Genomic DNA, 11,823 nt, shown 5'->3' with positions numbered 1-11,823 from the left:
ATTGTACCTGAGTCATCAGACAGGTCACCGAACTATCCCCTCAAGTTCTTCTGTCACCTTATTTTGGGTCCCCGTTTTCAAACCTTTTCTTCTCAGAGTGGGGCCATCCCCTTCAGCGGCACCAGGTGGTGGGGAGTGGCCTTGCCGCGGAAACAGCGGGTGGCCTCGCGCTCGGCTGAGGCTCCGCCAGGTGGACAGTAGGTGGACAGCAGGTGGTGAAGGGATGAGCCACACGGTTCACACGCGCACTGCGAGCTGGGAGCACGGCCGCGCGGAAGGGGCCGGAGCGCTCAGCACGCCAGGGCCTACGCCGCGTGTGCTCCCGCGTTGCTCCCATCTGGGACTGTGGCCAGCACGGTGTGTGTGCAAGCGTGGTGTGCGTGTGTGTGCGTGTGCACACGCTCACGATCAGCCCGGAGGTAACCACCATTACACAATCAGGACTTAACACCAGCGAAAGCTGGCACCGGCCTTCAGGTCAGGACCCCGCGGCAGCAGGGGCCGGGTGGGTGCAGCGTGTGACTCTCAGGGGACACTAAGCTCACGGGGACGGCGCCAGGGAAGTGCTTACGACCTGGGCCGTGGGACAGCCAGCGGGCAGTGTGGGCTCGGGGACACAGCGCGACGCGGGCCGTGGAACAGCCAGCGGGCAGTGTGGGCTCGGGGACACAGCGCGACGTGGGCCGTGGGACAGCCAGCGGGCAGTGTGGGCCTCCAACGTGCACCCTGGGCCCCTGCCCGCACGTCCCTCAGGCACATGGCTCCTGTCAGGAGACAAACCCTGGCGCCTCGCACGCGGTCACCTAGGTGGCAGGCAGTCACCGGGCACTGAGTGTGCCCACGACAGCCCTGCGTGCTAGGTGTGCGTGCTAGGTGCGCGTGCGTCCCCCGGTTTGCCACAGGTGTGCACGGCAGAGCCACTTAGCAGTCAGTCACCCAGGGGAGTGGTCCACAACACGGTCACACAGCACGTGGCCCTCTCCGTGCCGACGCCGTGCGTGTTTCTCACCCCGTGACGCGGCCTCGGTGTCTGGGTCACCTCATGAAAAGCGGAGCAGCGGTGGGCACGGAGTCCGGTGGCCGCAGTCCCTCGGGGTCTGCATGCCGATGCCCGTGGCCTGGTGGAGGCGGGCACTGGGGACGGCCACCGGGACCCTGGCCACTGCAATGTCGCGGCGATGGCCCCGCAGGACAGGGGTCAGGGGTCAGACCACGTGGGGCGCTGCAGGCGGGAGGCCTCCGAGCGCCGTGTCCATCACGAGCCGGCGTGGAGGTGCACAGGGGACTCCCTGAGGACACTCGAGCCGAGGCGATGAGCACGGGGACCTCACCAGGAAACGAGAGCTGCAGGTCCCGCGTCTGCGCGCCCACCGGCCCTCACTCCCCATCCCTGAGAACCCCCGTTCCGCCCAGCCATGCACCAGAGCAGACGTGGACGACTCTCGTTTGCGTGGGACGTGATCATGCCCGGCCACAGAAATACCTGCAGAGACGCTTTTTAAAAAATAAATGAATAAAAACCTTCTTGAAAACTTTGCTTTATTAGGGAATCTAGCCCAAGTGTGGAAAATCGAAAAATCACTATTTACGACAACCGGCTAACAATAAGCTACTAGCAACAGACAGCAACGAGCAGTCGACAGCTCCCCTGGCATTAATTCTCAGACAATCTTAAGACCCACGTTGATGACCTTGTAAGACTAGAAATAAAAAAGTCATCGTCGCAGGTGACACGGTTTTCACACGCGTACACACATACGCATTTGTAAGGGGTTACACAGTGCGATGAAACCCGAGGAAAGACGGTATATGCGAACCACAACTATTTGTAAATCGTGTTTATTAAGTCCCATCACAGCGGGGACGAACGTACGCTCCATCATCCAGGTGTGCCGGCAGCTTCATGCGATGCCGAAAGGGGCAGGCTCAGCTCGCTGCACGCCTGGGGCCCTGCACCCCGCATTCCCTGCCTCGGCCCCGTTACCAGCGACACGGCGGCAAGATTGTGGAAAGGCACAGCACGGGCCGGCACGCAAAATGCCGTTTCAAGTATTCAGAGAGCAGCGTGTGTGCACGGCCGGGGGGCTGCCCGCGGCGGTCCCTCCGCGCAGCGGGGCTCCCGGTGGGCGGGCACGGGCCGCGTGTCATGGCGTACGCAGGGCCGGACCGCATCCGGAACTGTCACCGCTCTCCCCGTGTGAGTGAGTGTCATCAGGTAAATGTCGTGTTCTCCTACCCTCAGCTGTCAGACCCGGGACGGCAGACGGTGAACATATAAACTCAGCAGTGCGTGCGGATGCTGAGGACACAGACGGTCCACAGGGAGGCGCTGCCCTGTGCTGTCTGGTGTGCGTCTCTGTTGCCCAGCGGGTGCTGTCAGAGTCCCCGGCAGGCCACAATGGCCAGAAACGGCTGTGAGGGACTGGGCGGTGGGGTGGGGTGGGGTGGAGGAGTGAGGGGGGAACAAATTCATTTCAAAAACGGTTTTGTCAATTTCTGTCACTTCCGCACGTCACGTAAAGTCTGGATGAAGACCTCACGCTGCTCAGAGCCGGTGCCAGGACGACAGAGAGCGAACAGGCTCCCCAGGGAAGAGTTAGATGCTGCGCCCCGTAACGCGGACTGCGTGACCCAGGCCACAAGAGGCGGGGACGGGACAGTGTCTCAAGGTTAAAACTTTGGAAAGGGAACACCTGAGCGTTCAAAAATTACATTACAGAAAAGCCATCAGACAGTTACAAACACATTCAACAACAGTCGTTTAAAGATGCCACATAAACAATAATCTTTAACTGTTAAAGAACTTGAACGAAAATCTGAACCTTGCTGCTTTCACACATTTAACATAATGTTATGTAAGAAAATGAAGTAGAAAAACTACAAAATGTTTCCAGAGGCCAATCATTGGTTGGTGGAGAAGGAAGTAAAATGTGACGACTGATTCCCGCATTTACTTAATTGTAAGTTTTTCTCACAGACGCGCCCACAGTAAGGAAAGGGAAAAAGCGCCAACGGCAAACGAACGAACACAAAGCCGGGCGGGCGCGGGCGCCACGCTCTCATGCCCCGGGGCGGGGGCGTCCCTCGTGGCTCCCGCATCCCGCATCCCGCATCCGGGGGAGAAGCGCCGGCCCTCAGCGCCTTCCCGCGTCGCTGAGCGTGCCGTGCCTTCGGCCAGGCCAAAGCCCCGTCAGGACACACGCGCACGGCACGCCCCGCGGGGGCGCCTCACTGGGACGCACGCGGACCAGGACTTAAAACTCAGGTCTGACGCGGTCACCGAATCGGTTTAAGTCATCGAGGCTCCCACGAGGCTCGGTGCCAGAACCCTCCGCCGCCGGCCGGCGAGTGACGCGCGTCTCTGTCTTTGCGTTCCGGGCTGTGCTTCGGGGCGGGGGCCGGGCCGCCCGCTCGTCAGTGAGGCCGGTGGCGGTGGCCCGAGGCCGGTGGCGGGGCCCGAGGCCGGGCGTCCAGCCGGTGCGGGGCCGGCTCACTGCGCCTTCTTCGCGTGCTTCGCGGGGCGGCCGCCGTGGCACCTGCCGTTGAGGACCCCGTTGTGCGGGTGTCCGTTGGCCACGCTGTGTCTGCGTCCGGACCACCAGCCTCTGAGTGTCCTGCGGGCGAGCGAGGCCCCGCGGGACAGCAGGAAGTAGAGCGCGGCGGCGCCCAGCGCGAGCACCGAGGCCACGTCCAGCAGGAAGTACTGGCAGAAGGACAGCTGGTGCACGGCGGCCCGCAGGTGCCGCGCCCCCCGGTGCCGCAGCACGTACTCGATCCAGTACATGGTGCGGTTGACCGGGTGCCCGGGCTGGTCCCTGTGGATCTCGGACAGCTTCCGGGCGCTCTGGCGGTAGCTGTGGGCAGAGGGAGCACAGAGTGATGGGCAGACACGGATGGTGTCATGATCCCTCGTCAAGGGGGTGGCACCACGTTCTCCCATGGCCCACGCCCCGAGATGCGTGATCACGGGGCTGTCCCACGGAAGTGGGGGCTGCACTGCTTAAAGCACACGGGTCAGCTCTCAGCCTGACACTTGGCTGTGAACCTGTCAACTCAAGACATCACGATTTTTTTAGAGAGAAAGATGCTGATGAGCCATTGATCGGAGGGGATGAGCCTCAGGGTCTCTGTGACCCCAGTGCTGGGAGCCCAGTGCCGGGCAGCATGGGTCGGGTCTGGCTCGGGTTGCCACCCCAATACCTGTCACCTGGGTGGACAGCTGAGGCTCCGAGTGTAGGTGCCTCGTCTCTGCAGCGTGAGTGGTGGGACCAGGGTCGCGCGGTTATGAGTGCCCCACCGAGAGGAGGGCACACCGCACGGACCACGGTTGTCCCCACTGGTTTAGCAAATCTTGGTAGACTCTGAGCCAAGGTCAAACACGGCTGGACAAGTGATGGCTCTTTCACTGCCCAAATCACAGAGAGCTCGCACGAGGCGGCACGTGACGCCCTGGCCACCGACAGGCGGACAGTGGTGCTTGGCCCACACCCTCCGCCAGCTCTCGCAGTGACAGCTCACCTGGGGTCGCCGATCACCTTCACCAGGGCTGTGTGCAGCGCGTCCTCCGTGACCACCTTCCACTCCAGCAGGATGCCCATGCCCTTGGCCTGCACCCGCGTCATCGTGTCATAGTGGTCCCCGAACAGCGGGAGGCCCACCACAGGCACACCGTGGTACATGGCCTCGAAGATGCTGTTCAGGCCGCCGTGGCTCAGGAAGGCTCTGATGCGGGAGTGCCCTGGGCGGGACAGAGAGGGAGAGGGGGACAGCTCACGGTGCTGCGCGTCGCAGGCGGGGCTTCCAGGCGGATCCTGGACGTCGATGCCCCAATGAACGTACAGGGCTATCTCATCTGCACACTCAGCTAAAAGCCACTGCGAAGCGGCTAAGATGTGAAGCTTTAAAGATTTAAGAAGCACGTCACAACTTTCTCTTAAGAGACGAACACCAACTGACCTGCCACACCTATTTAAACGGCCAGGGACTGACAAGGGGTCCGTGGAGGCAGGACACAGCAACAGACGCAGGGGGAGACCACCGTCTGCTAAAGCTGGTGTCACGTCCTGCTTGCTCAAGCATTCGCCCTCACCCAGGTCAAACACTCCCTGCGAAAACGTGACAGCGTGGGACTGCTGTCAGAAGTCCACGGGACAAGCCTGCTCGTCCCCGCAGGACAATGGCCCATGCGCGGTGGCTGTAGCAGCCACGTCACGTCAGCACCAGCGTCTCACAGACCAGGGTCCAGAGACAAGCAAGGGCCGACGCCAGCAAGGACCAGTCGTGAGAGGCGGGACGACGTGGGACGTGTAGTTGTCGTGGGATACGGGAGGGACTGACCACAATTAAGGAGACGGTTCAGTGTCTCCTGCACAGCCCACACTCGGCGACAGGGGCACGGGCTGGGACAGCAGGATAAGGAAGCGCAGCCCTCAGCTGCACGGCCCGAGGGGAACCGGAGTTACAAAATGCAAATCCTTCGAGCTCAGTGCAGGTAAGAACCGGACTCTGGGGGCTCCGCTCCACCTGAATCGGGCCCGCCCCTGCAGTGGGTCCCAGACCTCGCCTTGCAGACCTCAGCACCAGGCCCAGCTTGACAGCAGGGACGGGGTGGGAGGGGTGGGAACTGGGCTGGGCTCCTCCTGCCCCCCAACCACAGTGCAAGGCCGAGGGGGGACCCACAAAGGCCGCACCCGGGCCTGCGGAGGACGGGACCCCAGGAGCCCTGCACTGGGGGCCTCGCGCGTGGGCTAAGCAGCCGCACCTGCTGGGAGCCACCAAGAGACCCCACGACAACTGTGCCCAGGCTCCCGGACGCTGTGACCAGCACCGCAGGACACCGGGGCTCGGCCGTGCCCGCAAGGACACAGGAGGGAAAGGGAGAACTACAAGTCTCCGGGAGGGAGGCCGCCTGTGCCCACCCCGAGCTGGAGGGACAGGAAGACCCCCCCCCCCCCCCGCTGGGCTTTCCCTCCCTGGATTTTAGTTACAAAACACAATTTGCTGAATCTTAGGAGTGACCCTTTGAGCTTCTGAAATATACTTTTTCAAAGTCTAATTTTAGGATCATAATTAAAATTTAAAGCCACTTTTACATAATTTGTAAGATTTTAGTATTATTGAACAAAAGAGGGTCAATACTGCCCAATTAATAACATTTTTATGATTTTCTTAGTAAATAATATCTTGAAAGGTAACACGGCTTTATATTTCCCTAGGAATGCAATGAAGAAAACGATTTACATTTTTAATGTCTGTGCTCACTGAGCATAATTGCTCTACTTATATCCAAATATCTTAAAAACATGCAGAAAATTGTTATTTTAATTTTGAGTTGAGCACCAGAATCCCAATAAATAAATAAATCGAAAGAAGTGAAGTGTTTCAAATGCCTGGTGATTTAGGGGCAAATTTAGGCAGGTGATCCAAGTAAAGTTACAATAACGTGACTGTTTGCTTGGGCTTCTGCTTCTCTGGTTTCAAAGGAACAAAGGACTCGACTTTCTTGGGTCCTCAGAGGTGTCTGTAATAAAACTATAACACAAATCTACGTTTTCAGCATTTTAATTTACTATTTTCAGCTGATTAGCGTAATTAAGTATAGCTTTACTCACTGCTAATCTATATGGTTGATTAAGTATATTTCCTAGAAAGTCAAAATTGGTGACCGGTCTAAAAATTTTCATTTATAGATCCAAATAATTATATTTGCAAAGCATTTCCCAGAAGACCAAGCTTTGACGCGTTGTCTGACGCTTCACACTTGAGATACTGGGTGAGGGGAGGGTTCAACGGCTCGGAAACAGCACACGCACTGCACAGCCACGCGGGTGGGCGGTCACACCCACTCGGGCCACCCCAGGCACACGTCGCGCACACGCGGGCCACTCCGGGCCGCCGGCGCCCCCGCCCCGACTCACCAAGCAGGTCGTTCTGTGGCAACCACTCCATGAGCTTCGTGTTGTTCCCCAGATTCTTCGGTTTGGTCCCCGAAAACCTGAAATGCACAGCAGACGACTCCGGCATACCGCAACCCACCCCTCGTGCAGACGCCCGGGCTGCGCGGTGGGCCCCACGCTGGGCGCTGCAGGGCCGGCTCTGATCGCTGGCAGAGGGGACCCTGCCTCCTGGTCGGCGAGGCTGGTCAGCTGCTGCGCCCAGCCCGCCGAGGGGGGACACAGACACTGGGCCAGCACTGAGGCCCCGTCCTTCGGCTGCGTCCTGTGCCACGGCGGGGACGCACTGTGCAGGCCCGTGCGCGGCCGATGCCAGCAGGACCCGGCGAGCCTGGGGGGCGCGGGGCCCCGGGAAGGGATGCGAGAAGCCAAGGTGCTTCCCACGCAGTCGCTGCAGGAGGCCGTCACTAGGCCGGTCCTGCCCCGAAAGAGAAACCTTAAAAGTCTATCGGACACGACCGTCCCCAGGGAAACGGAAGGGCGCCCCGGAGCCCGGCAGGGGCTTGGCGGGCCTGGCAAGTCCCGCAGGCCAGTCTTCAGGCGGTGCCCACGCCACACGCTGTGCCCGGCCCACGGGGACACGGCCCACCCGCGGCTGCACTGACGTCAGGGCCGACAGGCTGGGTGTGACGCTGGACGCACTCGCCGGCCGCGCCTCTCCAGGGAGCTGGGCCCCCCGAGCTGGCCTTAACCAGCGCTCACTGGCGGGTTGTGGCCTTAAAGGCCACCTCTTGGGTGACAGAAAGTTGAAAGCGTTTAAGAGGAGACAGAGGGTCCCCTGAAATGGCTGACCGCGCTGTCGTTCACGCGCACGCTCCCTCGCTGGCTCGGAGGGGCACACGTGCAGCCACGCAGACGTTTAAATAAGTAGCAGCAGCTAAGTGAGGGGCCGGGGCGGAGGAGACGTGGACACGCATCCATGCAGGGTCCCCCCGTGTCCCCCCACTCTGCGCTACAGGCCAGGCGCCTCTTCACCCGCCACAGCACACGAGTCTCAACGCACTTAGAAACAGGGCGAGAGTGGGGACCGCGGAGCCCGCCAGGGTCACTGTGCCACAGGCCGAGCCGGCGACCGTGGAAGCCGTGAAGAAGCGGCGTGTCTTCGCCTCACCTCCAAATCACCTTCTGGGGCAGCCTCCCCAGCGCCCCGGCCAGCTTGGTGGCGATGTCCTCGGACAGGTACTTGACTCCGGCTCCGAAGGACACCAGGACAAAGCCGTGTTCGTCGGTGTCGTCCACCCAGCTTTGCAGATCCTGTCAACCAATGTGCGGCAGTTAATTTTACGGGGACCAATGGGGTCCACAGGCAGCGGCGCCACCAGCCCCGGCTCCCTGACCGGCGCCCTGACCCCACTGCGCACAGCACAGGTTTGAACGGGCCCCGGGTCGTCTGCTCAGAGTGGGCAGCAAAGGTGGGGACGCAGCACGGCCCTGCACAGGCTGCCCCCGTCCCTGGCGCCCCGTCTGCCACGCACCTGGAACAAGGAGGCCGGTCGGGTAACACCAGCAGGTGACAAGGAGCCCGCCCCACGATGGCCGACCTTCGGCCTAAACTTGCAAAATAGGCAACTTGTAGCAACGGAAAGGGGCTGGGGTTGGGGCTGGGGTCAGGCTGACAAGGGTGGCCCTCGGGCAGCGTGAACAGAAAGACCAGGGACTAGGGGAAGGGCCCCCGAATCTGCCGAATGCAGCGAAGACTTCGCAACTGGAGCTTGGTGAGAAGGTCGCCCGGGTCCCCAGGGCCAGGAGGCGGGGGTGCGCGCACACAGGCCGTGTTTCCGGGAAAGGAGGACCCCGCCGGTCATAAACTGCCAGCTGGCTTAGCAACTGTGCCCCCAAAACAACCTTCGTAACAGATGTGTTCGTGTAAAAACCCAAGTCTAGAAATTCAACACAAGACAAAAGAAGCTCGGGGTGGCCGGCCCGAGGCAAATGCCCGTCAAAACACTGAGCTGAAACCAAGTGGATCCCCACGAGCCCCACACCTAAGAGTGCGGTGAACTTGACGAAGGGCGCGGGACGCCTGTGACGAAGACGGGACACGGCGCGGGAGGACGGGAGGAGAGCAGGGCGCGTGCGCGGGAAACCGCGGTCTGGAGGCGCCGAGTTTCAGAAAATGAGGTCCGTGCAGGCCCGGAGCACGGCCACGGGGCTGGACGAGCTGGGGGACATCGGCTCGAGAGCGAATGTGCAAGAAAGGCCAGAAAATGCCGAGGAGCGAGGACAGGGGGGCATGCCCTCGCAAGAACCGGGGCGCACAGCAGCCCTGGAGCCATCGCGACCGAGCCTCGGGTTTCAGGCACGTGCGGGCAGACGGGCGGGCGGACGGACAGACAGACAGGCCGTGCTGAGCAGCTCGTGAGGGAAGGAGGCTCCGGGGACACGGAAAACAGTGAGGCTGCGGCCGTCCACCGGCACCAGCAGGGGGACCGAGGGCCAGACCCCGTGCAGTGCGCCGGGGACCTGGCGGCCCGGGGGCGGCTGCTGTGCCTGGCTGGGGGCGCGGGACCCCGGGACCCTGAGTGTGAAGCCGGACAGTATGACAGACACGCGAGAGCCAGAGAACAGCGACGAGAACGGAAACGTCTGCACGGTGCTCAGCAGAGAACTGGCACCGACGACAAAATGAGAAAACCTGCGAACCCGAGAAGACCCTCGTTCCACGCGAGGGCCGCAAAGAGCTGGACGGGAGCACGCGCCACGCCCCGTCCCGGAGCCGCCGGGGCCACGTCCTCCCGCCAGCCGTTCCCTCTGCAGCCTGCCGGGCCCCTGGTCCCGCATTCCCTCCGTCCACACAGTTGGTCCATTGTTAACTGCCGCCTGGTTACAATGCTCGAGCCACGTGTTCCTTGGCAGGACAGACTGTCTTTCCCAAACGGCCTCCGGGCGTCCGGTCCCACTCAGCGCACGCCTCGCTCTCCGGGGGCCTTTCAAACGCCCGGCGATCCCGCCAGTCGTCCTACAGTTTGCTTCTCTCGTTTCTGACCTTTTGGCGTCCAGACTTCTACCTGGAAGACAGCGTGGCCTGCGGCCCGTCTTTGTCTCCAACCAACAGCCAGCGCCGCCCTTCCGGACACCTCGCCCTCCTCGCCCTCCTCGGCCGAGACACCAGCCCTTCCCGCGCTCTGTCCTGTCCCACCGGCCCAGCCATCGGCTCCGTCCAGCCCAGACCCCACCCACCGTCACTGTAGGACACGCGTCAGGGCCTGCACTGCTGCGTCTCCCCACCCCGCTGACTCCGGGGCTCCCGGGGTTCATGGGGTTCCTGTCCCCCGCCCCCGGGCCTCCTCGCACGGGCACAGCAGCGAGGCCAGAGCGAGGCGGGAGCCACCGCCACCCCTGTGTGGGCTGCTCGGTAACGTTAGGTGACACTGGACGTGACGGAACTGGGAACTGAAGGGCGATGGGAAACACGCAGGCAGGCGTGGAAGCGCGATGGGGGCCACTCGGGAGCAGAATGCCGCCAGCACGGAGCCCCCCAGCAACGGACACCTCGCGGGACACGGGACCCGGGAACGTGGGAGCAGCATTTACGAGACCACTGGCCCGAGCCAGAGGGAGGACGCGTGGGTGAAGGTGGACGGCAGGCCCTGCCCCGGCCAGGCTTCCTTCTGACACGCCGGAACCTGGACGGACCCCGCTCTGCAGTGTCAGCAGCACGTGTCCTGATGGCCGCCTGGGGCCCCAGCCCAGTCTGCTCTCCCCACAGACAGCAGCCCTGAGGGCCACGTGCGCAGGAAGTGACCCCATGTCCTGCTCGGCCCATCGGTCTGAGGCAAGGACACCGGGCAGTGCACGCGCCCCACGTGAGGACGACAGGCTGGGCCCGGTCCCCACTCCTGTCCCAACACCAAAACCAAAGGGTCTCTTCCCCATTTCTGGGCGTCGGGTACGAAGCACGTGGGCTCTGCTCGGGGGGGTGGGATGTTCGCTCTGCAGCAGCAATAGGTGACATAGCAATGGGCATCTTGGTGCAAAATGTTTTAAAAACATCGTGGGCCACGGACCGTGCTCTGACTGCTGCTAAGACAGCTCGCCACACTTACGAAGCAGCTTGCCCCCAAGATGAAAAAGCGACCATTCAAGATGAGCACGTACGAACCGCTGCCCTCAGCGACGCGGCTGGCAAAGGACGCGGGCCGGCGATGACGCCAACGCCGCAGTTCGCCGAGTGCCCTCCCTCCGGTCGCCCTGGTGCCCAGCTTTCTCTTCCCCAAACACGGTCACCGGGAAGACTCAGTGAGGCCGAGTGTAGACACGTGCCTTGTCACATGCGAGTCACTCTGCTGTCTTCCCGGGGGGCTGTGTGACAAGCAGCCCCCAGACTGTGGACGAGATGGTGGCTACTCCAAGGCCAGGGAACAAAGCTGCTCCGACCAAGGTGTGCCCTGGGTCACAGCAGGCTGTCCCCTCCACAGGCAAAGCGGGTGGAAGCACGTGCACGACCGAGAGGCAGGACAAGGACACGTTCGCAGGCCGCGCCACGCAAACCCAGCTGCACTCTCAGACTGTTCAGGCGATTGCCAAGGTTATCCAGAGGGGTCGAGCCACAAGGGACCTGGAGAAGTGACAGTGGCCCAGGGCAGGGGTGGCTCTGTGAGGACTTGGCAGACGTGGCACCAGCGCCTGAACCTGTCGGGGGCGGAGCGAGGCCCAGGCACTGGCGAGAGTGTGGCCACTGCCCCCGGGATTCGGGGGGCCCTCTCCCCCGCCACGCCGTTAGCTCTCGCCGCAGCCGTCAAAGTCACAGGAGGGAAGCGGCATCGCAGACGCTGCTTGGAGGCCGGGTCGGTTTTCGAGGTTCTCAAGACCTTCAGACCCAGATGTCCCAGGATGTCCCCGGACGTGACCGCGGCAGGGTACCGAAGAC

General features: G+C 62.2%; 1 protein-coding gene across 4 annotated transcripts in view; it reads right to left on the bottom strand.

The window, feature by feature from the left end:
* Positions 1 to 1,761: 1,761 nt before the first annotated feature.
* Positions 1,762 to 11,823, bottom strand: part of UGT8 (UDP glycosyltransferase 8) — a 40,418-nt gene continuing 30,356 nt past the window's right edge. For all 4 annotated transcript variants that reach the window (XM_039846901.1, XM_039846904.1, XM_039846903.1 and 1 more), the window contains 4 exons: positions 8,065 to 8,207; positions 6,918 to 6,994; positions 4,519 to 4,738; positions 1,762 to 3,854 (listed from right to left, as the gene is read on the bottom strand). In XM_039846901.1, coding sequence (XP_039702835.1) covers positions 3,491 to 3,854; positions 4,519 to 4,738; positions 6,918 to 6,994; positions 8,065 to 8,207 — 804 coding nt within the window. In that variant the 3' untranslated portion in view covers positions 1,762 to 3,490. The remainder of the gene's footprint in view (positions 3,855 to 4,518; positions 4,739 to 6,917; positions 6,995 to 8,064; positions 8,208 to 11,823) is intronic.

Source organism: Pteropus medius, unplaced genomic scaffold (genome assembly GCF_902729225.1).
Source record: "Pteropus medius unplaced genomic scaffold, Ma_sr-lr_union100, whole genome shotgun sequence".
NCBI classification, from domain to species: Eukaryota; Metazoa; Chordata; class Mammalia; order Chiroptera; family Pteropodidae; genus Pteropus; species Pteropus medius.
Note: the sequence above shows the minus strand (reverse complement) of the source record. Positions and strands in the feature narration are given on the sequence as shown.